At 40.2% G+C, this 23,655-nt stretch overlaps 2 protein-coding genes across 4 annotated transcripts in view; both read left to right on the forward strand.

Moving 5' to 3' along the window:
* itpr2 (inositol 1,4,5-trisphosphate receptor, type 2) overlaps positions 1-23,655 on the forward strand; it is a 1,448,083-nt gene that overhangs the window by 1,220,617 nt on the left and 203,811 nt on the right. The window lies entirely within an intron of this gene.
* The window catches only part of LOC114662175 (prelamin-A/C-like), a 264,345-nt gene that overhangs the window by 189,499 nt on the left and 51,191 nt on the right, over positions 1-23,655 (forward strand). For all 3 annotated transcript variants that reach the window (XM_051930054.1, XM_051930055.1, XM_051930050.1), the window contains exons 10-14: positions 3,321-3,415; positions 3,898-4,090; positions 7,512-7,695; positions 11,097-11,216; positions 14,898-15,136. In XM_051930054.1, the coding sequence (XP_051786014.1) occupies positions 3,321-3,415; positions 3,898-4,090; positions 7,512-7,695; positions 11,097-11,216; positions 14,898-15,136 (831 nt within the window). The remainder of the gene's footprint in view (positions 1-3,320; positions 3,416-3,897; positions 4,091-7,511; positions 7,696-11,096; positions 11,217-14,897; positions 15,137-23,655) is intronic.

The following is a 23,655-nucleotide window of genomic DNA, read 5'->3' on the forward strand; positions in this document are numbered from 1 at the left end:
ACCTTAAATTCCAACACCTTTAAATATCTGTCACCATGTTTTTGCATGTATGGTGTTATCTTGTTAGATGTTAAATTGCCAGTGTTCTAAATATCCCACAGAGATACTATGCTGTTCACTTCTGTAAAGAAGCCCATTTTCAACATTTAAATTTTGTGGAACCCTGCTGTTAGGCCCAACTGTGATTCTGTATCAATCTTAACTTTCAAAATAGGCTATAAAACACAATGTCTCTCTTACAATTTGAATATATTAGTCCTGCGTCTTTTGAGAATTGTAGCCACATCACCAATGCTGATTCTGCTGCTCTGCCTATCAGCTCACACTATCCTTTCAGTAGAGTGCAGCACAGCTCTAGATGGTGCAACACAGTGACATAGTAGTTCTCTCTGCTGTTTCACCAATCGAGCATTCTGGGTTCAAATCCCACTCAGCTACTCATTCTCTGTGTGCTTTGTTCTTTTGGATTTGCTCTCTCATTGGAGAGATTTGTCTTAGGTTAATTGTCAAATTTAAATTGGCACAGTGTGGGTGAATGTACGGTGTGAGCAGGACCTGGCACCATGATCAAAGATGGTTCCAGCCTTGTACCAGATGCTTTCGGAATAGGCCCTGGCCCTCTGTGAGATGGAATTAAATAAAGAAGGTTTGGGAATGTTATTTTATGTTTCACATGCAAGACTGGACTCCTTTGGTACTGTGTCTCTCCGGAAAATCCTTGGGTACCACTGGTTTGACTTTGTGTCGAATGAGCGGTTGCTCATGGAGTCCCGAATGAGGCACATTACCTGCATTGTGAGGGAGCGTCAGTTACGGCACTACGGCCATGTGGCGCGTTTCCCCAAGGGTGATCTGGCTCGTAAGATCCTCATTGTTGGGGACCCAAGTGGCTGGACCAGGCCAAGGATTATTTCCGGAGGGTGGGACTGGACCGCATGTCTGCCTGGGGGGTTGCCAACCGGAATCCCGAGCTGTTTCGACGTGTAGTGGGTGCGGCAACGCACTGTACCAGTGCATGCTCCCTGACTTGACTTGACTTGACATACAGATTTGTCTAATTCTTTAATACTCCCACATTTTTGTTTCTATTCAGCTTATCTTTTAAACTGCCTTGTCATGTCCTTTTCTGTTGTTTTCTTGTTTTCATTTTTTAAAGCACTTCTGAAAAATGATGAATAAAACCATTATTAAGTGATACTGTAAGTTGTCATTCTCCATCTGTATTTTTATCTTGACTTTCAGAATGCATTTGATAAGGTGCTACATGAGTGGTTGGGCATCAAACTACAAGATATGGGAGATCAGGGTGATGTTTTTAGATGGGTGCAGAATTGGTTCAGACACAGGAAGCAGAGGGTAATGGTGTGAGGAACCTCATCAAAATTATTTGATGTTAAGAGTGGTGTTCCACAGGGGTCAGTGCTAGGGCCGCTGCTGTTTTTAATATATATAAATGATTTGGATAGGAATGTAAGTAACAAACTGGTTAAGTTTGCAGATGATGCCAAGCTAGGTGGACAGGCAGATGATGCAGAATCCATTGAATCATTACAGTGGGATTTGTACAGCATAGAGTCTTGGGCAGATTTGTGACAAGTCAAGTCAAGTTGGAGAGCATGCACTGGTACAGTGCGTTGTCACACCCACTACATGACGAAACAACTCGGGATCCCGGTTTGCAACCCCCCAGGCAGACACGCGGTCCAGTCCCACCCTCCGGAAATGACCCTCTATCTGTCGCAGCCGGGTGTTACGTGGGTGACCCCTTGGCCTGGTCCAGCCACTTGGGTCCACAACAATGAGGATCATCCTTGGGGAAACGCGCCACATGGCCATAGTGCCGTAACTGACGCTCCCTCACAATGCAGGTAATGTGCCTCATTCAGGACTCCATGAGCAACTGCTCATTCTACACAAAGTCAAACCAACAGCACCCAAGAATTCTCTGAAGAGACACAGTACCAAAGGAGTCCAGTCTTCATCTCAGGTCACTGGATAGCGTCCATGTCTCACAACCATATAGTAAGACAGGAAGCACCAGGACTCTAAAGACTTGGACCTTCGTCGTTTTGCATAGATATTGGGAGCGCCACACACCCCTTTCCAGCGACCTCATGGCCCCCCCATGCTCTCCCAATCCGTCTACTGACTTCATTGGAAGAGTCACCAGAGACATGAATGTCACTGCCAAGGTAAGTAAACCTCTCAACAAGGTTGACACTCTCTCCGCAAACAGACACACTGCTGATGACTGTGCCCAAGAGGTCATTAAAGGCCTGGATCTTGGTTTTTATTCAGGACACTAGCAAGCCCAGACACTCAGACTCCTTGCTCAGTCTCTCGAGTGCCCCGATCAGAGCCTCCATTGACTCCGCAAAGATCACAGCATCATCAGCAAAGTCAAGATCCGTGAATCTTTCTTCACCAACAGAGCCCCACAGCCGCTGGACCCCACGACCTTGCCCAACACCCAGTCCATACAAGAATTGAATAGAGTAGGAGCAAGAACACACCCTTGATGAACCCCAGAATCAACTGGGTAAAATACAGAGGTCCTGCCTCCACTCTGCACAGCAGTCACAGTACCAGTGTACAGGCCAGCCATGATATCCAGCAACCTCGAGGGGATCCTGCATAGTCTCAGGATGTCCAACAGGGCAGCTCGATCAACTGAGTTGAACACTTTGCGAAAATCGACAACGGCTGCAAAGAAACTCTGCCAATATTCACGTTTGTGGTCCATGAGAACCCTCAGTGCCAGGATGCGGTCGATGGTAGACTTCTTAGGCATAAAACCAGACTGTTCCGGCCGCTGGTAGGTGAGCAAGTGATCATGGATCCTATTGAGGACTACCCTAGCAAGGATCTTACTCGGTACCGAGAGCAGTGTTATCTCCCTGTAGTTGCTGCAATCCAGGCGATCACTTCCCTTTCCAGATAGGGACGACAAGTCCTGTTTTCCAGTCAGTTGGGATGATGCCAGTCTCCCAAATGGAAGCCTGGAGACGTTCACCCCGGATACCACAGATCCCTGCAGCCTTTCCTGCCCTCCGCTGGTTCACCACCTGTGCAATCTCAGTGAGATTGGGTGGTTCACAGCTAATTGGATTTGTGACAGATGAAGTTTAACGTCAGTAAATGTAAAGTAAAAATGTTAGGTTTGAATACACAATGAGAGATCTGAAAATCAAAAGTACCCCTTATGAGAAGGATTTAAGAGTTGTAGTGGACTTGTCATGATCAACTGCCAGACAGTGTTCAGAAGCCATTAAGAAGTCTTAACAGAATTTCTCACTACATCTACCTTCTTCACCCCACAGTTCTGACAGAACAGGAATTAGTGTGGCACCAGTCAAACCTGTGAGACCCTCCACATCCTCAGGAATACAAAGAACTAGAAGACAGAAGGATATTGGTATGAATTTAACTTTAGATCTGCTGTAAAGTCAGGGCTTTTAAGTCAGGGCTTTTACAAAGTTTCAATTTCATTTTCAGAGCTCTTTGAAGTTAATTTTCAAATTCATTTTTTGTTTTCCTTTCTTCAACTGTTTGCTGAATCAGTATAAGAAATCCATATTTAGTCTAAGGTTTGGACTATGAATTGTTGGTCCTAGACACTTGTTTCAGTTGCAGTTTTCCAGAGCTGACTTGTCTGCATTTGCAGAAAAGTATTCATTATATTTCTTTAATTAAAACAAGTTTCTTTAAAATATTTTTGTTATATCTGAAATAGATTTTTCAAGACTATAATTTACAAAATAAACTGAAGCTCAGTTTTTGATTCTTAGTAAAGCAGATTTTAAAAAGAGTATGGTTCATACATGCTTTTTTGCTTTGTTCTCCGTACTTATTTGTAGCCCTAAATAATGTTCTATTGGTTTCCTTTTCTCCTTCAAGATGATTTTGAAGGCCTTGAGCCTCACCATCGGTCCTTCTCCGTGCCTCCTTCTCTTGGCCAGAAGACTGATGATACTGAGCAGGAAATGGCTTCCCTGTTTATAGAGCCAAAGGAGAAATCAAGATCTTCTGCTGCATCTGAGAAGAAAAGTAGACCCTCCACTGCACAGGATTATAATAACACAACATCATGGTAAATAGAGTACAGCAGAACATATCTGAATTGTTTTGTGTTGAAAGTCTGACTACTAGTATCAGTCTGGCTCTGTAAAGAAATCTTTACATCAGAACTTTGTTAATTTCATTAACATAATTTCATTTCATCTTTACATATTTTTGTAAAGATGTTGGTTTCTTCCCATATCTTTAAGACGTATGTCTTATGACAACTGAAGACTAAACTGGTCTGTGATGCCTGGGTAGCATGCAGATGGCATCATCCTTTCATGCACCTGGACATCAGTAGTCATGTACCAAATATAATGAGGACACACAACATCCAGATAGGTGCAAGTGCTTTGTGCTTTTTATTCACCAACAAATGAATAATGCAAACCAAGGTCCAATCACATGCAAAAAAGGTCAAGCCAAAGTCTTCTTTCTGTAAATGTATAAATAACCCATAAAACACTATGTTCAAATGATGAAGTTAAAACTAATAAATAATGCTATAAATATTACATTAACATCAGGATAAAATCAGGGTTAGAACTGGCCACTTAGCTCCTCTTCCCAGTGCTGTCCATCTCTCTCTTTCCCTTCTTCCTCCTGACCCCGCTACACACAACAGAGGTGATGTGCTATTGATCAGTTCCCGTCTTGACCACCTGTCTGCATCCACCAAGAAGTGCTGAGCCTGTCTCTCTCATCCTGTTGCCATTCCTCGCATGGTCTACAGCAGGGGTCCCCAACCCACAGTCCACGGCCCACTACCGGGCCGCAGCCATCTGACAGCCGGGCCGCGAGAGAACTGCCGGCAACGGAGACTCACTCAGACTTTTCAGAATGCTAGGCGGGCGGGGCTTTGCAGCGGCGCAGAGAGAGGAGAGAGACTATGAGGGGCCAAACATCTATTGGTAAGAGACCGAGGTGAGAGAGTATTACAACAATGTATTTTTATGGTCCTGACAGTTTCCCCATATGACACGAGTCTATAGAAATCGCGTTACTACGAAGTACGTTCAGCAGATGCTTTCATTACAACGAAGTGACCTTGAAATGCTTGAACAATCATCCACAGAGCAGTTAGATCTGTGGTCACAGCTCAGTTGTGCACGTTTGCACAACGATCCCCAAACAGAAACATTGTAAAAAAAACGTCTCTTTCTTCGAACTTTCCTGGTACTGTTTTTTTTCTTTTGCTGTTTTTGTTTTCTGTGGTTTTCTGTGATACCTTTTGCTTATTGCTTGTCAACATTTGAAAAACATCCATTGGAATTTAACTCATTGTCACCCTCCTATAGAAACGGCAGACACGAAAAAAAGATAGCAGTGTTAATGTTTGTGATGTGCAATCTGTTGGAATGGCAAATGCAAAGCATGTCTTTGTTATATGCAAAAAAAGAAAAAAATCTTGGGTTGCAAACGTATGCGAACTGCTTAATAACTTAATAATAATAGAAATGTTATGTAAATTGTGTATAAAACTGCCCAACCCATCCGCAATAAAAGCCCCTGCACCCCCGACCGGTACGTGGAAAAATTTGCATCTAATAAAGTGGTCCTTGCTGTCAAAAAGGTTGGGGACCACTGGTCTACAGGAACTCTCGAAGCACACAATTGCTACTGCTCTCTCTTGTTTCCTTTGCTTCTCTTCCCCTGACTGCTTTGTTGCCTTTACACCATACTGTGTTCACCTGATTCTTTCTCCTCTTGTGTTTCTCATCGACCTCACTTCCTCCCTTACTCTCTCTTTATTTTACTGTCCTCCTTGATTCACTTTCCTCAGGCTCTCTTTAAAATTGTAGGTGCTTTCATTAACAACCCACAGAGTGTCAATGAAGAAACAGGCTGAACTAACTGCATTTGCCCATGAATACTTGATTAGCCAATCTCTCCATTAAACACCTCAGGGCCATTCAACTTTGCCGCAGCATGCACCCACACCTACCTGAGGTGCATTGTTTTTTTAAAAGACCGCCACAGACCCCTTACGCACTTCATCACATGGTCTCACATGAATGTGGGTGAAGATCTGTATGCATGAACTCTTTGATAGACTGGTGACCTGTCCAGAGATGATTAGTGCCATGCAACCAGTCCTAAAATGATAGGCTTCAGTTTTCTGTTACCCTGGACTATATTAGGTAAGTTTGAGACTGTTTAGTGTACGAACCAAGAAGAAGAGCCCCACAAATGTGAAAATTTGCAAATAATACTTTAGCCCTCCCAGCACATTGACAGACATATCATACAATTAGATGAATGGACCTGTTTCAAACAAGTTGAGCTTTAACACTGTTTCGATTTATTGTACTGTAAGTAACATTCACAATTCTTAATATTGTAATGCCACTGACAAAACACATTACATCAACATCACAAAACATCACCCATTGTATGAGCCTATAAATATGGCAAATCAGCAACAGCGAGCAGTCCTTTCAAGGATAGTGAGCCACCTAAAAGAGCCGTGTAAGGAGTATGTAAATCTATTCTGGTACTCGGCGCTGGCACTACATTGGTGTCAGAAGCGGGACAAAAGGAAGACCTGCTGTCTGGCTTAGCAAAGTGATGAGTGCTGCAAAGCCCCATAATGGACTTATTTGGCTCTTCAGAGGATTTTCTGGAGAGTGTTGAAGCAAAGATCTGGGATCATTAGTGCCATTTGCTGCATTGGGGGTGCCGGAGATAGTTGATAAATTTCTGCCTCTACAGTTCCACCATGATTTTTCCATCTGCTATGATCCACTGGCCTGGGTGTGTAGATGCTGTTGGAGCTTCGGGCTTATGGAGCTGGGAAAAAGTGTAACAGATCCAGTTGCCACTGACCCAAGACGAGCCACGTGAAGCAGGGCTGATGGTAAAACTGTGCAGGTTAAGGACCAGGAAGACCGCAGGGACGTTATGTGGCAACTGAGAGTCTCAAAGCTGAGATTCAGACCTGAAATGGTGTTTGTAATGTCAGGTCTGTGTAAGAAAACATCCAAGAGACCGAACATCTGCAGCTCCATGCAAAGACGTTGGCCTGCTCACTTCCAATAGACAGATCACCCAACAGACACACAGTGTCTGTAACACCTATGCTGCACTGCCTCACAGTTCTTTTTTATTTTCAATCAAAAATAACTTTTAATATTAAAGATATACAGTATTATGTACTTACACTAACAAATATTAAATAACACTAATATTTATACATTATGATTTTATGTGATACAAATCAGTTTCAGTATTGCATATATTTTTTGCGTACACATTGTCTGTTTCTGCAAACCTTTGGCAACTTTCAAAAGTATTCCCATTTATTTTTCACAGCCAACTTGTGAATAAACGAAACCGTGAATGTCAAGTTCACGAATGTGGAGGGGTTACTGTATAATCAAACATGCTTAGCCTGTAGCCCCATCTGAATATATTCCAGTTTATTACAGATTTTTCTTATTTTTTTATAGTGCAACTGGAAATATCAAAATTGTTGAGGTCAGCACAAAAGGAATTTTTATTAAGCTTGTAAATACTTCTGAGCAGGAAGAGGATATTGGTGGATATGTTCTACAACAGAATGTTAGAGGACATCCTGTGGCGATATTTAAATTCCCTCCCAGGCTAAGAATGAATGCTACTTCTACTGTAACAGTAAGGAAACAACAGATTTGGTTTTATATATTGTGTGCAATCATGAGGTGTACTGCATCTAAATTTTTTTTTTATTTAGAATATGGTATATTAATTTTGAAGTTATGTTTATTTTATTAATCCTTTTTAAATGAACACTGTAATAACATGCCTATTATTGAAAAGTATTCATAAATAGTCAATTTATTTATTTTCTTTATTAGGAATTTTCTTAAAAGCTAACTTATAAACTGTAGTGATAATTTAAAATATTTTGCTATAAATGCCTCTGTTTCTTTCTCGATATTTTAAATCAATCTGTAATAAAAGTATATCAGGTCCCATGAGTTGTGCAGCTTTTACTGAACAACATTGCTTAGAAAGCATTTTGCGGTCCAGTGGTTGAAGACCGCCTTGCAATTTAAGAAGCTTCTGAGTCAAGTGCCTGCTCAGCCACTGATTCATTGTGTGACCTTGTGCAGGATAAGCCTCTTACTCTTACTCTAGTCGCTCTGTCAGCCAGGTGATTCATGAAGAACAAGCCCAGTTATGAGTGACTCTGCAGAATTTATACGTGATTAGTTTTAAAACTGTGAAAACTGCAGTATAAGAGAGCTGCACATAGTTCAATTGCTCTTATCTTTCAAGTAGTAAGATTTTTATCTACTTCATGTGTTTCAAACTTCAGATTCAACCTTGCTAAAAACACCATCAAATATTTAAACTAGCATAATGTCATTTTCTTCCTTAAGAGGAGTTTTCTGTGAATTTACTGCTGGTTTCATATTTGCTATCAGAGCTTTACATTTATTCTCACAAAGACAAGCATTTCATGGCATTCTGTGCCTCTTGTAACATTCAGCCCGCCACTGGTTTTTTTTCACATAGGAGGGTCTCAGCCTTGGCTTACTTGGGCAATTAGTATTTACACTTCTTTGAAGGTCACTAAGTAAAACACTAATTAATCTATTTCAAATTAAAAATAAGAGGGGGTAAATTAGAAAAAAGTGTTGGTTCTTGAACACTTTTCTTAGGCACTGTATTTATATTTAAATTGGGCACTTCTCTATCCCCAGAGTAATGTCAAGATGTGCAAATGTATCATAAATAGTGTATTTATTCTCAGACAGTAGAGGATAAATAAGTATAACACAAAGAACAAAGGAAAAGGGACAATGAAATTAAATCGAGGTGCTGCTCTGGGCAGATTTTGTCCCTGTTTGTCTGCTAATCCCACCTTTAAGTATTCTGCTATGCAGTCCCTTCTCACGTCATCTCACTCGTGAGTCTCAGATTTATTTGCTCTTAACTCCAGATTTAATAGTTACATGGCCTGCTGAGACTTTAAGTACCCTATGAGAGGCACTTTCAGAGTTAAGAGTAGCTCTCTAGGCTATGTGAAAACCAGTCTACAATATCCCCATGGCATTTTGGCACGTTTTATCCCTATGCAGTTTCTAAAGGACCAGATTCCAGACAGCCTCTCTCTCTCACGCAATACAGCTCTAATCTTCCAGTCAGGAGTAGTATGCTGCCATCTAGTGTGCTGGAGGGTAATAACTAATCTACTGCCAGTCCTCACCCTTAAAAGAACAATATTGTCCCATCTTGGTCCAGAGCGAGTGTAGATGTAGTGGGCTCTGCAATGAACACCTAGGCAAGTAGTGTATTGCAGTGGTTAAGGCTTAGGACTTCAAACCCTGAGGTTGTGATTTCATATTCCACTTTATGGCAACAAACAAGTCACTTCACCTGTCTGTATTCCAATTGGAGAAATACTGTAGAAGAAATGTAACCAATTGTATCTCAAATGTTTCAAGTCGCCTTGGATAAAGGCATCAGTCAGTCAATAACTCATCCAGGGTGGGTTTCTGGCTTGTAAACAATGCTTTCCAGAACAGCCCTCGTCAGTCCAGAACTGGGTTAAGCAGGTTGGAAAATGTTTTATTAATTGTTGAAGTCTTCTTGTTGGACAATTCCTCATCACATAATCTCAACTGACGTCACTTCAAAGGTCAATATTTCAGAGGTGCCCATCTATTTGTTTTCTGGACCTTTTTTACCATTACAGGTTCATAAGGAGCTAGTTTAAGAGGAACCAGCCCTAAAGGCAATTCCAGTTCTTTACAGGGTACAGTTACTGTATGTACCTCTTTTGGACCAGTTTAGGATAATCAATTGCACTAAAATTCATTGAGAAGATGTTGGAGTACTCTGAGAATTCCAGATAAATCTGGAGAAAAACTGCAAACTCCACAGAGAAAAGCCAAGCAAAATGACACCTTTTATTGGCTAACTAAAAAGATTACAATATGCAAGCTTTCGAGGCAACTCAGGCCCCTTCTTCAGGTAATTACATCTTGCCTGAAGAAGGGGCCTGAGTTGCCTCGAAAGCTTGCATATTGTAATCTTTTTAGTTAGCCAATAAAAAGTGTCATTTTGCTTGGCTTTTCTCTACATTCATAATGGCTAACACGGTACAACACCCTAAAACTCCACAGAGAAATGGAATTGGTTGGGAATCAATCCAAGGTCTCTACAGTTGTGAGGCAGCAGCATTATCCAGCCCACCAGCATACAACCCTTCTTCACAACATGTTATGTTATTTATTTTCTAACCAGATTAATACAGACCATTGTTGCAGGGTGTCCAAAGTCTGTCCCAGCTAGCATAGGGCACAAAGCAGGAACAAACTCTAGACAGGGTGCCAGTCCATTGCAGGGCAAACACACATACACACACACACCAAAGCCAATTTAGTTTTACCAATTCACCAAACCTGCATGGACAGTGGGAAGAAACCAGAGCAGCCCGAGGAAACCCACATAGACGTGTGGAGAACATGGAAATTCCATGTAAGGAGGACCCAGAATGTGATCTCTGGTGTCCTTACTGCGAGGGAGCAGTGTTGCCACTGCACCACCATGGCGGCCCTCTTTACAACATCTAACATTAAATTATTTCATAATTGCATTTCCTGCCTTTTTTCATTTTTTTCCAAAGCTTATAATTACCCTTTAACATAATATTAATACATAAAGTACCAGGAAGCAATGCATTCATTGATCATCAGAAAAATCCAAGGCCCACCATTTTCATTAGATTGCATGTATTCTTTTCTCTTAAATAGACTCCTTTTTCATGGTAAAGACACCAATTTCCCTTAAATGCTCATTTACATGATGTCAGGTTCATTTGTGAGTGCTGGTGTGGCTGTGCACTTGAACGTTGTGTGCTGTGTGTGTCTGGTGATGGATTACTATCTCCTTTGCTTTGAATTCCAGGCTTATACTTGCTCCTTCCAGACACTCTCTCTCGTTTAAAGCATTTACAGGAAATTGATGACATTAGGCCTCTAAAGTTCTTCTGTTTCTTCTTTTTTGAAAACTCATATTATGAAATTAATGTGATTTTCCTTTAGGTGTGGTCAGCAGCATCAAGAGTTTCCCATAACCCTCCAGTAGATTTTCTTTGGAAAGAGCAGAATCTTTTTGGCACAGGCACAGAGTGCACTACTATCTTATGCAAACCAAATGGCCAGGTCTGTACTTATCCAGGTTTACTTTGAATTCATGATTAACATGTGTCTTTGAACAGTGTCAGGGTCTGAAATTTGTTTTTTATTTTCACACGGAAAAATCCAATTCATGAAATGCTATGCATCCCATATTCGACCATTAGACCAGTTTTGGTGAGAGTATACCATTTAGTTCAACAAGCCTGCCAATCCTATTCTTCTGCAAGCTTTTAGAAGTATCTGAGCTTTAAAAGTACTTTTGGAACAACTTGTAAGAGACTTTGCACCTAAGCAATACAAGGAAATAGAAATTTTAGAGAAAAATGTCTAACTTACCTGGTGAGATTTCAAGCAGCAGCAACAGAAGTGTGCTGGCTCTGCCGCAGCTTCTACAGGCAGCATCACATCAGGGCTGAGCTGCTGCCACATGTGAGACCCTCCAGGCTTTCCACAAGCTTGTACTGGAGATTTCCTTTGGCACCAGGAATGGTCTTCAGATGATTAGAAAAGGAAAATGTACAAAGTATACAAGTTAACTTCTCTCAAGGTATATTTGAAAAAGTAAACTAATCTGTAATTAAACTTGCATGAACATTTTTCTGTTTTAACACAGACACGTTTGAAAAACTGCCAATGCTTTATAATAGGAATGTTTGAAATGTTTTATCTGCGGTGGGTTGGCACCCTGCCCGGGATTGTTTCCTGCCTTGTGCCCTGTGTTGGATGGGATTGCCTCCAGCAGACCCCCATGACCCTGTGTTCGGATTCAGCGGGTTGGAAAATGGATGGATGGATGGAAATGTTTTATTCAGGATAACTCAATGAAAATTAAATTTCCCAAACAAATTTCCTTGAAGAATAAGTGTGCCAAATGTTAGAAAGTTCAACCCACTAAGATCCAAGTTGTTCCAAATGGTCAGGCGTAACGATGATAATTTGTGCTTTTCATATTATATTATATATAAAAGTCAATTTGGTATTTAGAATTTTTTTTCCTTTCCTGATTTTCTCCACTTTGCTACTGGCTATTTCTCATAAAGGAATTTATTGTGTTTTACTTCAGTATTGCCTTCCCCTGGATGACAAGCCCTTTCATTCTGTGAAAATAGAGAAAAAAGATTCCCAATGATAGCTTACAGGCTTTAAAATTTACCTATGAGATGTCTCTCAGAAATCAAGACAAATATGTTACAGAATGACATTTTTGTTATTTTAACCCTGCTATCTCTTTTAGTTTGTTTTATTATTATTTGATATAAAAGTTTCATATATTCTTATTACAGTATATACAGTCAGGTCCATAAGTATTTGAACAGTGACACAATTTTCATAATTTTGGCTCTGTACACCACCACAATGGATTTGAAATAAAGTAATTATTATATGATTGAAGTGTGGACTTTCAGCTTTAATTTAAGGAGTTCAGCAAAAATATCCTATGAGCTCTTCCATTTCCAGGGGCTCAAACGTATATTTAACAAGCGGTTCCATAGCCAGTTGTGAGCAGTTCCCTAATTTAATTTGTTACATATTAAGCAGGTAAAAGGTCTGGAATTGATTTCAAGTGTGGAATTTTTATTTTCATTTGGAAGCTGTCACTGTTAACTCTCAATATGAGGTCCAAAGATCTGTCCATACAAGTAAAAACAGTCCATCATTAGGCTGAGAAAACAAAACAAGCCCATCCGAGAGACAACAGAAACACGAGGAGTGGTCAAATCAACCTTTTGGTACATTTTTAAAAAGAAGGAACACAGTGGTGAATGTAGCAACACCAGAAGGTCTGGAAAACCACAGAAGACAACTGTGCTGGATGATTGAAGAATTCTGTCCTTGGTGAAAAAGAACCCCATCACAACATTTATCCAAACCAAGAACACTCACCGAAAGGTAGGCCTATCATTGCCAAAGTGTACAATCAAGAGAAAACATCATGAAAGTAAAGACAGAGGATTTGCCACAAGGTGCAAACCACTGGTAAACCTCAAGCATAGGAAGGGCAGGTTAGACTTTGCTAGAAAACATTTTTCAAAAGCCTGTCCAGTTCTGGAACAATTTTCTTCAGACAAAGGAAACTAAGATCAATATATACTATGGAGAATATGGAGAAGAGTAGAAGTGGCTCATGATCTGATGAATACCACATCATCTGTGAAATGTGGTGGAGGCAGTGTTTTGGCATGGGCACACTTGATTGCCAATGGAAGTCATTCACTAGGGTTTATTGATAATACGACTGCAAGTGAAGTAGCAGGATGAATTCTGAAGTGTATAGGGCGATACTGTCTGCTGAGATACAGCCAAATGCTGCAAAATTGATAGGACAACGCTTTACAGTACAGATGTGCAATGAGCCAAACCAGCTGGACATGCAATTCACTTGCTGAAGACAAAACTGATGGCAGAAAGTCCAACAAACAAGTAGAAACGGAAGACAGCTGCAGTAAAGTCCTCACAAAGTATCACTAGGGTGCAAACCCAGCACTTGGAGGTGGCCATGGGTTCCAGATTTCTGGTAGTCATTGATTGTTAAGGATTTTCAACCAAATATTGAAAATAATCACTATATTTCTGATTATGTTAGTTTGTCCAAATACTTTTGATCCCCTGGAAATGGGGGGTCCATGCAGAAAAATATCTGTCATTCCTAAATGGCTTATACAATATTTTTGCCCTTATGATAAAGCTGAAAGTTTACACTTCAGTCACATAATGATTGCATAATTTCAAATCCATTGTGGCAGCGCACAGGGTCACAATTATGAAAATTGTGTCACTGTCCACATACTTATGGACTTGACTGTAGGTGCATAAAAGTATGGTAAAATGGAATATACAGACAAAGTCAAATTAGCTTGGACTGGTGCTGTGCTCTGGTTTGTTCTCTGCCTTGTGTCTGATGCTACTGGGGCAGCTTCTCCATCACCATGAACTAATTTTAGGGATATTAGGAAGAAATGAATGAATGAAAACAGTGGCGCAGTGGTAGCGCTGCTGCCTCGCAGTTAGGAGACCCGGGTTTGCTTCCCGGGTCCTCCCTGCGTGGAGTTTGCATGTTCTCCCCGTGTCTGCATGGGTTTCCTCCGGGTGCTCCGGTTTCCTCCCACAGTCCAAAGACATGCAGGTTAGGTGCATTGGCTGTTCTAAATTGTTCCTAGTGTGTGTTTGGTGTGTGTGTGCGTGTGTGTGTGTGTGTCCTGTGGTGGGTTGGCACCCTGCCCGGGGTTTGTTCCCTGTCTTGCGCCCTGTGTTGGCTAGGATTGGCTCCAGCAGACCACTGTGACCCTGTAGTTAGGATATAGCGGGTTGGATAATGGATGTATGGATGAATGAATGGCAGTGTAATATAACCCCGTTTTATTGCCACAGTTCAAAAATATGCTCAGTCAATTTAAATTGGCTGAGTGTAAATATACATTTTTGGTATGCCCTAGGATGGAGTGGTGTACTTTTCAGTGTTGAAGCATGCCTGGGTGGATTGCTAGCTCTTTAATTATGCAGTCCAACCATTTCTAAACTGCTTCATGCAATTTAGTCTTACTGGAGCATTTCCCAGCAGCACTGGATGCAAGGCAGAAACCAAACTTAAAATCAATATTTATTTATTGTGTATAATTTTTATCAAGGACTTCCATCAGGTTTATAATTTATTTATAAAACTGTTGTTATAATGTGTACATTTTTAACACCTTTTGCATGTTCTAGGCGGTGGCCTGGTATACACCTGTTCATTGGAACCCAAGATTGCAAGAAGCTTGGCAAAGTGACGAATTTAACAGCGTGATTCATGACAAAGAACGTTCAGCTGCATCAGATCATGATGATGAATTGATTGTGCAAAAAGTTAATGAGATGGCAGTGGCTGACTTTGAGCCACTGCATAATGTACAATCAAAATCACTTCCTAACTCAAAAGAAGAGGAGCAAACATTTTTGCTGAAAAGGTAAAAAAAATATATAGACCTGTTACATTTACTGCAACATTTTTCATGTTTAATGTAAAAAAATGTTTACCTAGAATTTTAAGGCTTATGGAGACTCAGACTAATACTTGAGGTAAGCGAGTTTTAATCTTGATCCGACAGAATGATAATAAGTCCAATGTTCTTATCTTCTCCTGAAATTGAGGGAGGCATTGAGGGGAATTGCTCCGGCTTCAGTATATGCACAGGGAGTGAGCAATCCTTCATTCCTGCTGCAGCAAACCAAATTTCTTTTTATCATACTCTGATAACTCATTCTGCTCGGACGTCAGTAAAAAACAGATTAATAAAATCATCGATTGTTGCCCGTCTCTCATTCTTCTCAGAGTTCATCTTTTTCAATTGTTAACTTGTTATAAATGGCTGGCAAAAAGTCCTTTTTTTGTCTTGATACACATCTCAGTCTTGCTTTAATTATTTGTTCATACATTTTTACTTTTTTGTCGTTTTCTTTTATAAAAACATTTTTATCAGAAACAAGTCAATCACTTTTACTTCACATGCAAACAAAAATGAAATATGGACATATTAATATTATAGTACAACACAGTGGTGCAGAGGGTAGCACTTCTGCTATGCACCGTTACATTTCTTGGAAAATCTGCCTTAGTCAGATATGAAAGAACAAATGTGTGTATGTGCGAGAACAGTCAGTGATGGACTAGAACAGGGGTGCCCAATGCATCGATCGCGATCGACTGGTAGATTGCAAAGGTAGTGCAGGTAGATTACGTTGCATTCAAAAAACATTTTTTTAAACATTAGTCTATCATATATCCTCCCTATGGCATTTGCCACTTGATTGACATACAGGCTGGCCAGTCTGAGATCTCTTTTCTTCTAACACACTGGGCATCCCACACGCACGATCAAACGTACGAGCTAGTGCAAAACTCCAGCTGTGATCTAGTTAGCCTTCCAATTTATATCGACTAAAGAAGGGATTTAAAAAAAATTAGTTTGGGGAGGGTATGGGCTGGCTGTGGAATTGGAAGAGGATTTTTTTTCTCACAATGTCACAATCAAAGTGCATCTGGAAGGAAAAAAGAAGGAAAATGTGGAAAGGCACTTTTGAACTGTTCATAAAAAATACGAAACTGACTTCCTTCCGAAAAGCAATCAGAGAAAGAGAAAGGAGAGGGAACTAAAATCGCAGTTAATTGGACCGCTCGGCTGAATTGAAAAGCAAAGGCAGACACACTGAAGCATTGTTCTGGGTGAGCATAAAATGTCCAAGATGGAGAGATGATAAAAAAAAGGCCTTCGTTCAGACAGATGGCTAGGGAGAAATTCCTGCTGAGATTTCAAGACCCCTGACCGGAGAAAAAGGAGTTTCTCCTTGTCATTAAACATGCAGAATACAAGCAACAATAATGATCAATGGACGCTAGACTTTTTTTCCAGTCTGACCAACATGTTGAATGAGCTTGATTTACAGCTGCAAGTAAAAGACAAAACCATGGTCAATATGATTAGCTCAGTTAATGCTTTCAAATGAAAAATGCAACATCTGTCCTCAAAGCTGCAGCGCCTTGATTTGGGGAACATCCAAAACCTTGCGTCAGAGCTGGAGATGCAATGGAAGGCGTGTGCGCAACTTGACAGTGTTCGCTACACATAGCGATTTGAAAATTGCCTGTCAGACTTTGACAGACGGTTTCAAGACTCAGCTTTACTTGAGCCAATCGCTACATTTAAGTGCTATCCATTTAGGGAAGATGTTGAGGGTGACTCACCTGCATCAAAATTTGCTACACTGTTTCACCTAAAACTCCCAGTAGAACTGTTTGTACTTAGAATTACAATTACCTCACTGTAAACCTCCACTACAGTTGTAATATTGCACAACCTGAGCCACTTTGTGAACCATTTGCACTGTCTGCATTATATGTACATGTATTTTGTACTTATGCTTTTATATTTTACAGTGTATATTTTTAATTGTTTTTTATCATATTATTGTTATTTTATTATTTTATAGGAATATAAGTTTATGGAGGATTTGCATATTGAATCTCATTGCACCATATAATAGCAATAAAGGAATTAATTTCAATTCAATAGATGAGAGCACATATTTAGAGATGATGATAACTGGCTTCTAAGTCAATTTAGATTTCCAAGAGCTATCTTCTTGAAGCTCTTGATATAATTATTAACATGAAATGCATTAAAGTATGTACAGTATATTACATTATACAGATACATTTTTAACTTAATTTAAATACTGTATACTGTTAATAATGAAATGTGTGGGCACAGTGGCACAGCGGCAGCTATGAGCTAGCGCCCCATCCAGGGATTGGCCCTGCCTTGCACTGGGACTGGATGGATAGATGGATGGAATAATTAAACATGTACTATGAAGATATTTTAATGTTCCTTAAAAGTTTTGAAGAATCAGCAACTTTGATATCTGACCACTTCTTTTTTATTTCGGGCACTGTGCGACTTTCTGAACTTGAACTTCCGAGTTTCTCCGCTACTCTGTATCACTTGACCAACTCCCTTTTGTTATTTATACCACTGCTTAAGCCAACAAATAGTACATTTTTCCTTGCCTCCACTTTGCATTCACTGAAATTCTTTTTTCACATGCTTTTGCCATTGTCTTTTAACCAAACACTGAATGGGGTGTGATAATGCAGGTTCTGCTCCAATGCTCCTATCTCCCTTTTGGGAGCTCTTGAATGCAACACTATCGGTAATGTAACTGGATGAGCTGGAAAATGAGGACACAAAAAAGCAAGGGGATGGTGCAAAAAGGTGCAAGAGTGCTTTTATTACAAACAACAAAATCAACACAGTGTTCAAAATAAAGTGCAGTGCTCCAAAAGAATGTTATCAAATAAATAATCCATTAAACCAGGGTTGAATCAGTGGAGGTTAAAATCCTATAAATAATTCCTTTAAAGATGAGTTTAAAAACAATGGCTGGAAGCAGTCCTTTCTTTAAAAACGAACACGTGGTTTCTTCAACTGGCGGCTCCCCTACCTGCAGCTGACCTTATTCTTTAGTCTTGTGAAATAGTGCGGCCCGGATACAGACAGGCAGACACATTTAAAGCCATCACCACACGTTTATTTACTCTATTATATACACAGTCTTAAGTGCACCGCCACCAAACTCCCAGTCTCCCAAAGTCCTGGCTTCACCAACAGCCGTCTCTCTCAGTCCCGACTTCTTCCACAGCCGTCTCTCTCTCTCTCTTTTCTCACACACTCCAGGCCTCTCCTCACCGCCTCCTCTCCGACCTCGTCCACCTCCTCACCCGACTCCAGCCTTGATTGAAGGGAGGCGGCCCCTTAAATAGGCAGGCGGCTGATGACCACACCCGGTCACCTGCCACAGTCTGTAGCCCTGCGGTCCCTGGCTCCTTAGCACTCTCCAGACTATGACTTGGGTCCCGCAGTGACCAGGACGCTCACGCTGGGACTGTCACCTCCCAAGCCTCCTGACTCCCGCTACCTTTTGCGGTGAGCCAACCACCTTTCGGTCACTCCTGCTCCTCCAAAGCCCTCAGCAAGAGTGACCACTTCCAACTGCCCCCGAGTGTCGGCCTAACACTGCCGAGAGGCTCTTCTCCTAGCTGCCTGCTCTCTCTAGTGAGCCTGCCTTCACCCGCTCGCTCACGCTTGCATGCACTGGCTTTCAGCTTCCTGCTGCCTTCTTCTCCCATAACCTCCGTCCACTTTCTTTTTTTCTCCCCTCCGCACTCGCGCTTCTAGTATATATAATGGGGATGTGGCTCAGGTGTGGCGATTAGCAGTTCCCAGCTTCAATTACGAATGTGAATGATTCCTCACCTATGCACAGAAGCGAGGAAACACCTGCCTCACGTAGCGTCTGAGAACTGCTCCGACCACACTACCACACACACTCTATAAGATGCGAGTGCAGCGATTATCTATTTAAAAATTGGGCTTTTCTTCTGAGCCGTCGACCCGCTACACCACACGGGGAAGGTGATATTTATATTGATTTGCATATTAAAATATGCTAAATTCTAGGAGGAGTCAGGGAGGGGCAGCAGGCATGTGCAAGTGTGTTACTTTTTATGCTGGCTGCATGTCTCCAGTGGATTAATGACATTAATACAATATCAGCAATAGACAATAAAAACTTTGAATACAAAATCACACACTGATTTTGATTTTGATACATTTTGTACACTATATGTATAGAATATATAGAAGAACATTCCGTATCAGTGGCTGCTGAGAAATAAGAACCATAATATCGTATAAATTGTTTCTCCGCACTGTTATATCCTATGCTATTCAAACTTTAAGAGGAAATTGCAGTGCTATAACTAATTGACGAATGCCCATGTAGTTAAAATTCTGTATGCTATATCTCTTATTTGAGATGCATATTTATATTATAGGAGACAAGATTATTGTTTATTGGTAGCTATAGATAATGTATCATGAATCACATTCAGGGGTTGTAGAGGCCATGTTCATTGTTTTTCTGTTTTCATTTTTATTTACCTGTTGAAATTCAATCAGAAAAGGAACCAGCAGAAGTCAAAGTTCTGAGCATTTCTTTACAGTCAAATTATGAATGGCAAATTTGTTCTTCTCAAAACATTCATATTAAGTTTTTGTGTTGGGTCTGTTGGTATTTACTAACATTTAAATGCATCTGGTCATCCATGAACCTACTAGTGGCTGTCAAGATTGCAAAGTAATGTTTTTCCATTCTTATTTTTATTTTTTACCATTATAATGATGATGTCATGATTGCCACCATTTTGGGTTGTTTGCTGTGATAATGAGTGTGATTAAGTAAATAACGCACATGATGTGGTGACCATGTTATATAAGATTGCCTTGTACCATCCATCTCTATAAAAGTGAAGGTTGAGACTTAGTGTTTGAGCAAAATTATTTAGTTTAGAAATTGTTTTGGACTTTTGCTAAACTACTCTAGATTTTTTTTGTGTCACCCTCTGTGGACTTTGGTTATCCATCTCTGCTCCTAGTGTTCCAGCCCGTGCTTCAACTGGTGATCCCACTGATGTGCTCTAAAAGCAGGTCCCTTTAATTTATCTGAAAGGATATTTATGAAAGTTCTCATCAGTCACGACAGTAGCATTTCCTTTCCTATACTTACTGTACATATTGGTCTTGTCTTGAATTGATGTTTTGGGGGCGTTTCTCTATTTAACTTTATATTAACTTAATCCTGAGTACTGCTACCTGTTTATGGAGGTTTTGAATTTTAAAGAATTTATTTTTTCTTCCATGATGTACAACGATTTTGTTTTTGGAGTAGTTATTACAGTTTATCATTTTTTTAAACATTCCTGTGGTGCCATTTAGATTTTTTTATGGTTGCCACCATTTTGAGTTACTATTGATATGACATGATATCTGTATGTTAGGAATGTCGACAACATAATTGCTGTGATAATATTTAAGCCAGTGTTGTCCAATATTCTGGATATTCTCAAAACAACAGTGATTACCCAGCTTCTCAACGACTTTTACAATCTTTTTTGATTGTCCTTAAACTAAAAATTCAGTTCAACATTTTGGACTTTGGTGTCTTGATACTTTTTCTCTAAATTTTGACCTTGCCTATATCTAAGATTTTGTCTTGTTTTTTTTCCCCAATTTTGGACTTTCACTTTATCTTTAGATCACATTTGTTGCCTGTTCTATCTCCCAATCCATCAAATATTTTTCTCCACCTTTCTTTTCATTTGAGGTAGTACAGATCTGAGTGTCAGTGGAGGCCCTTGTGGGCCACTAAAAAAGAACAATTCGGCTCCACTAAAAGCATAATTAAGTTCTAAAGAAATATATCTGCCAAAATGGAATAGAAACCCAGCTCAGCAACCTGTTTATTGATAAGATATTGTTGTACTGTACTATACACCTCAAATAAAAATAACTGCTGTTCTGGTGCTAGTGAACTAAGCACTCAGGTTCTAAGTAAGGACCAGAAGATGAACATTAGTCTAACACAAAGCAAAGCTGAAAACTGGGAATTCATATAAACTGTTGCCAAAACCAATTAATCTAAACTCACGGTCTGCGTGAGAATTGTTACATTCCATAGTCCATAACATACCAAAAATGAACATGAATTTTTCATTTGATTATCCACAATCTTGGATGCTGTTAAATCCATGGCACCATTTTACAAAGTGTAATGGTGGTGACCTCATACCTTGCAACCTCTATGTTATGGCAAAGAAACCACAAAATGGCATTGCGGCAAAACAAAAACATTAAAAAAATAATACATGCAAAATTCCAGAGACTAATTATGACAACAATGCCTATTTAGATTCAATCCCTGACATTGAAAACCTCATTAAATGTTAAAAGAATTCTGGGAAAAAAATGTATTTAACACAAAATTCATTTTAATTACGCCTGTATTGTAACAACAACAAATGGGTTTTAAAAAAAAAGTCTAAAATCTGACAAAATCTGACTTTTCTCTACAAGTCTCCCACTTCTCTCTCCACTTTACTTAATACTATACATGGCTGCTGCACGGAATCACAAATGAAGCCTTCTTCTTATTTATGCTTCCATGCTAGTTAACAGAAAGTGAATAAAAGCTACACGTATGTAATAATAATAATAAATAATTCTTTACATTTATATAGCGCTTTTCTCACTAGTCAAAGTGCTCTCCACATAGGGAGGACCCGAACCCACAGTCTCCTTACTGCAAAGCAGCAGCACTACCACCACGCCACCCGTGAGGATATATACTAATATGAGTGGTTATATGATATGGACAGTTTGTGGAAATGCAGCTTAAAGGCACTCACCTGAATAAACAACATCCATTAATGTGCACAGAGAAAATGAAAGCTAAAATGGTATTTATCACCTACAATGGCGTGCTCTTTTAAAACTTCCATATGTCATCATCAAAATGCCTTAGCATGCATTTCATTTGTACCCATCCATCCATCCATCCATTTTCCAACCCGCTGAATCCGAACACAGGGTCACGGGGGTCTGCTGGAGCCAATCCCAGCCAACACAGGGCAGGAAACAATCCCGGGCAGGGTGCCAACCCATCGCAGGACACACACAAACACACCCACACACCAAGCACACACTAAGGCCAATTTAGAATCGCCAATCCACCTAACCTGCATGTCTTTGGAATGTGGGAGGAAACCGGAGCACCCGGAGGAAACCCACACAGACACGGGGAGAACATGCAAACTCCACTCAGGGAGGACCCAGGAATCGAACCCAGGTCCCCAGATCTCCCAACTGCGAGGCAGCAGCGCTACCCACTGCGCCACCGTGCCGCCCCCATTTGTACCCATTACCTCTAAAATTAAATTAGCAACTGAATGTGTAATAAAAATGAAGACCAGCCATTTACAGCTGCTGAAAAATCAATCGACTCTCTACTCACTGTCAGGGTCACAACCATATGCCAAGGATTATTTTAAGCGACAGCAAGACCTGGAGATGACTGAGAGAAGCCGAAAGATGTGGTCAGCGACAAACCAGGGTCAAAGACGATCAGAATCTGGCACCGCCATTTTGGTTGCTATAAGGTTATTAGGGGAGACACCAGGGGTCACAGGCGGTGTGACATCACAGGTCAATGGGTATAACGGCCTGCCACTTAGACTTCTTGGTTGTTTAAGTTTGTTCATTTTGAATGCTCTTTGGTTTGAAAATCTTTTTGTGTTACTGACTATGATTTGTGCCTCTTATTTTGGCCCAGTTATGTGCATAATTTTAGTTTTCAATCTTCTCGCCCTCATTTACCACTACAATTTTTTTTCTTACAGTCTAGGCTTAGTTTATTAAATTATTTCTCAATTGTTTACATCATTAGCTTGCTTGCCTGCATTTCACTCTATCTCCTGATTCCAATATTAAAATCAGCTGCTCATTGCATATGGAGTCAGTGCAGTGCACCACATGATTTGTCCCTGACATTTTATCTTCTAAAAGGTGAGCATCCATCACAATATAGTAGTACCTAAAATATTATTTAAGTGGCTAATTCATTGTTTAACCTGTTCAATTTAGGAATGTTGAAAAAATACCTGGCTCTCAACAGAGTAAGCTTGAAAATTTTGGTCTAAATCAGGGATGAGCAACATCAGTCCTGGAGGGCCACAGTGGCTTCAGGTTTTTGTTCCAAACCAGTTTCTTCATGAAGAGTCAATTATTGCTGATGAAGCACTTATTGCTCAAGCGTCACTTTGATGCTTCATTGTAGTTGTATCACTTGTTAAGATGCTGAACCCTTAATTTCTTATTTTAGTCTTAAAATGGCTGCATTCACTTCTTTGATTTTCTCCTTATTAGCAATAAAATGCAAATGACAAAGGAACCAGCAGTTATCTGTTTAACTTGTCTCCATTTTCTCATTGTAAGCTATCTAGTTTAATAAAATATTTGGAAGGAAACTGAAGACAAAAAATCGGGAGTGGTCTCCCCTAGACTTTCTTGTATACTCAGATATGGGGATGGAT

This window comes from Erpetoichthys calabaricus, chromosome 1 (genome assembly GCF_900747795.2).
Source record: "Erpetoichthys calabaricus chromosome 1, fErpCal1.3, whole genome shotgun sequence".
NCBI classification, from domain to species: Eukaryota; Metazoa; Chordata; class Cladistia; order Polypteriformes; family Polypteridae; genus Erpetoichthys; species Erpetoichthys calabaricus.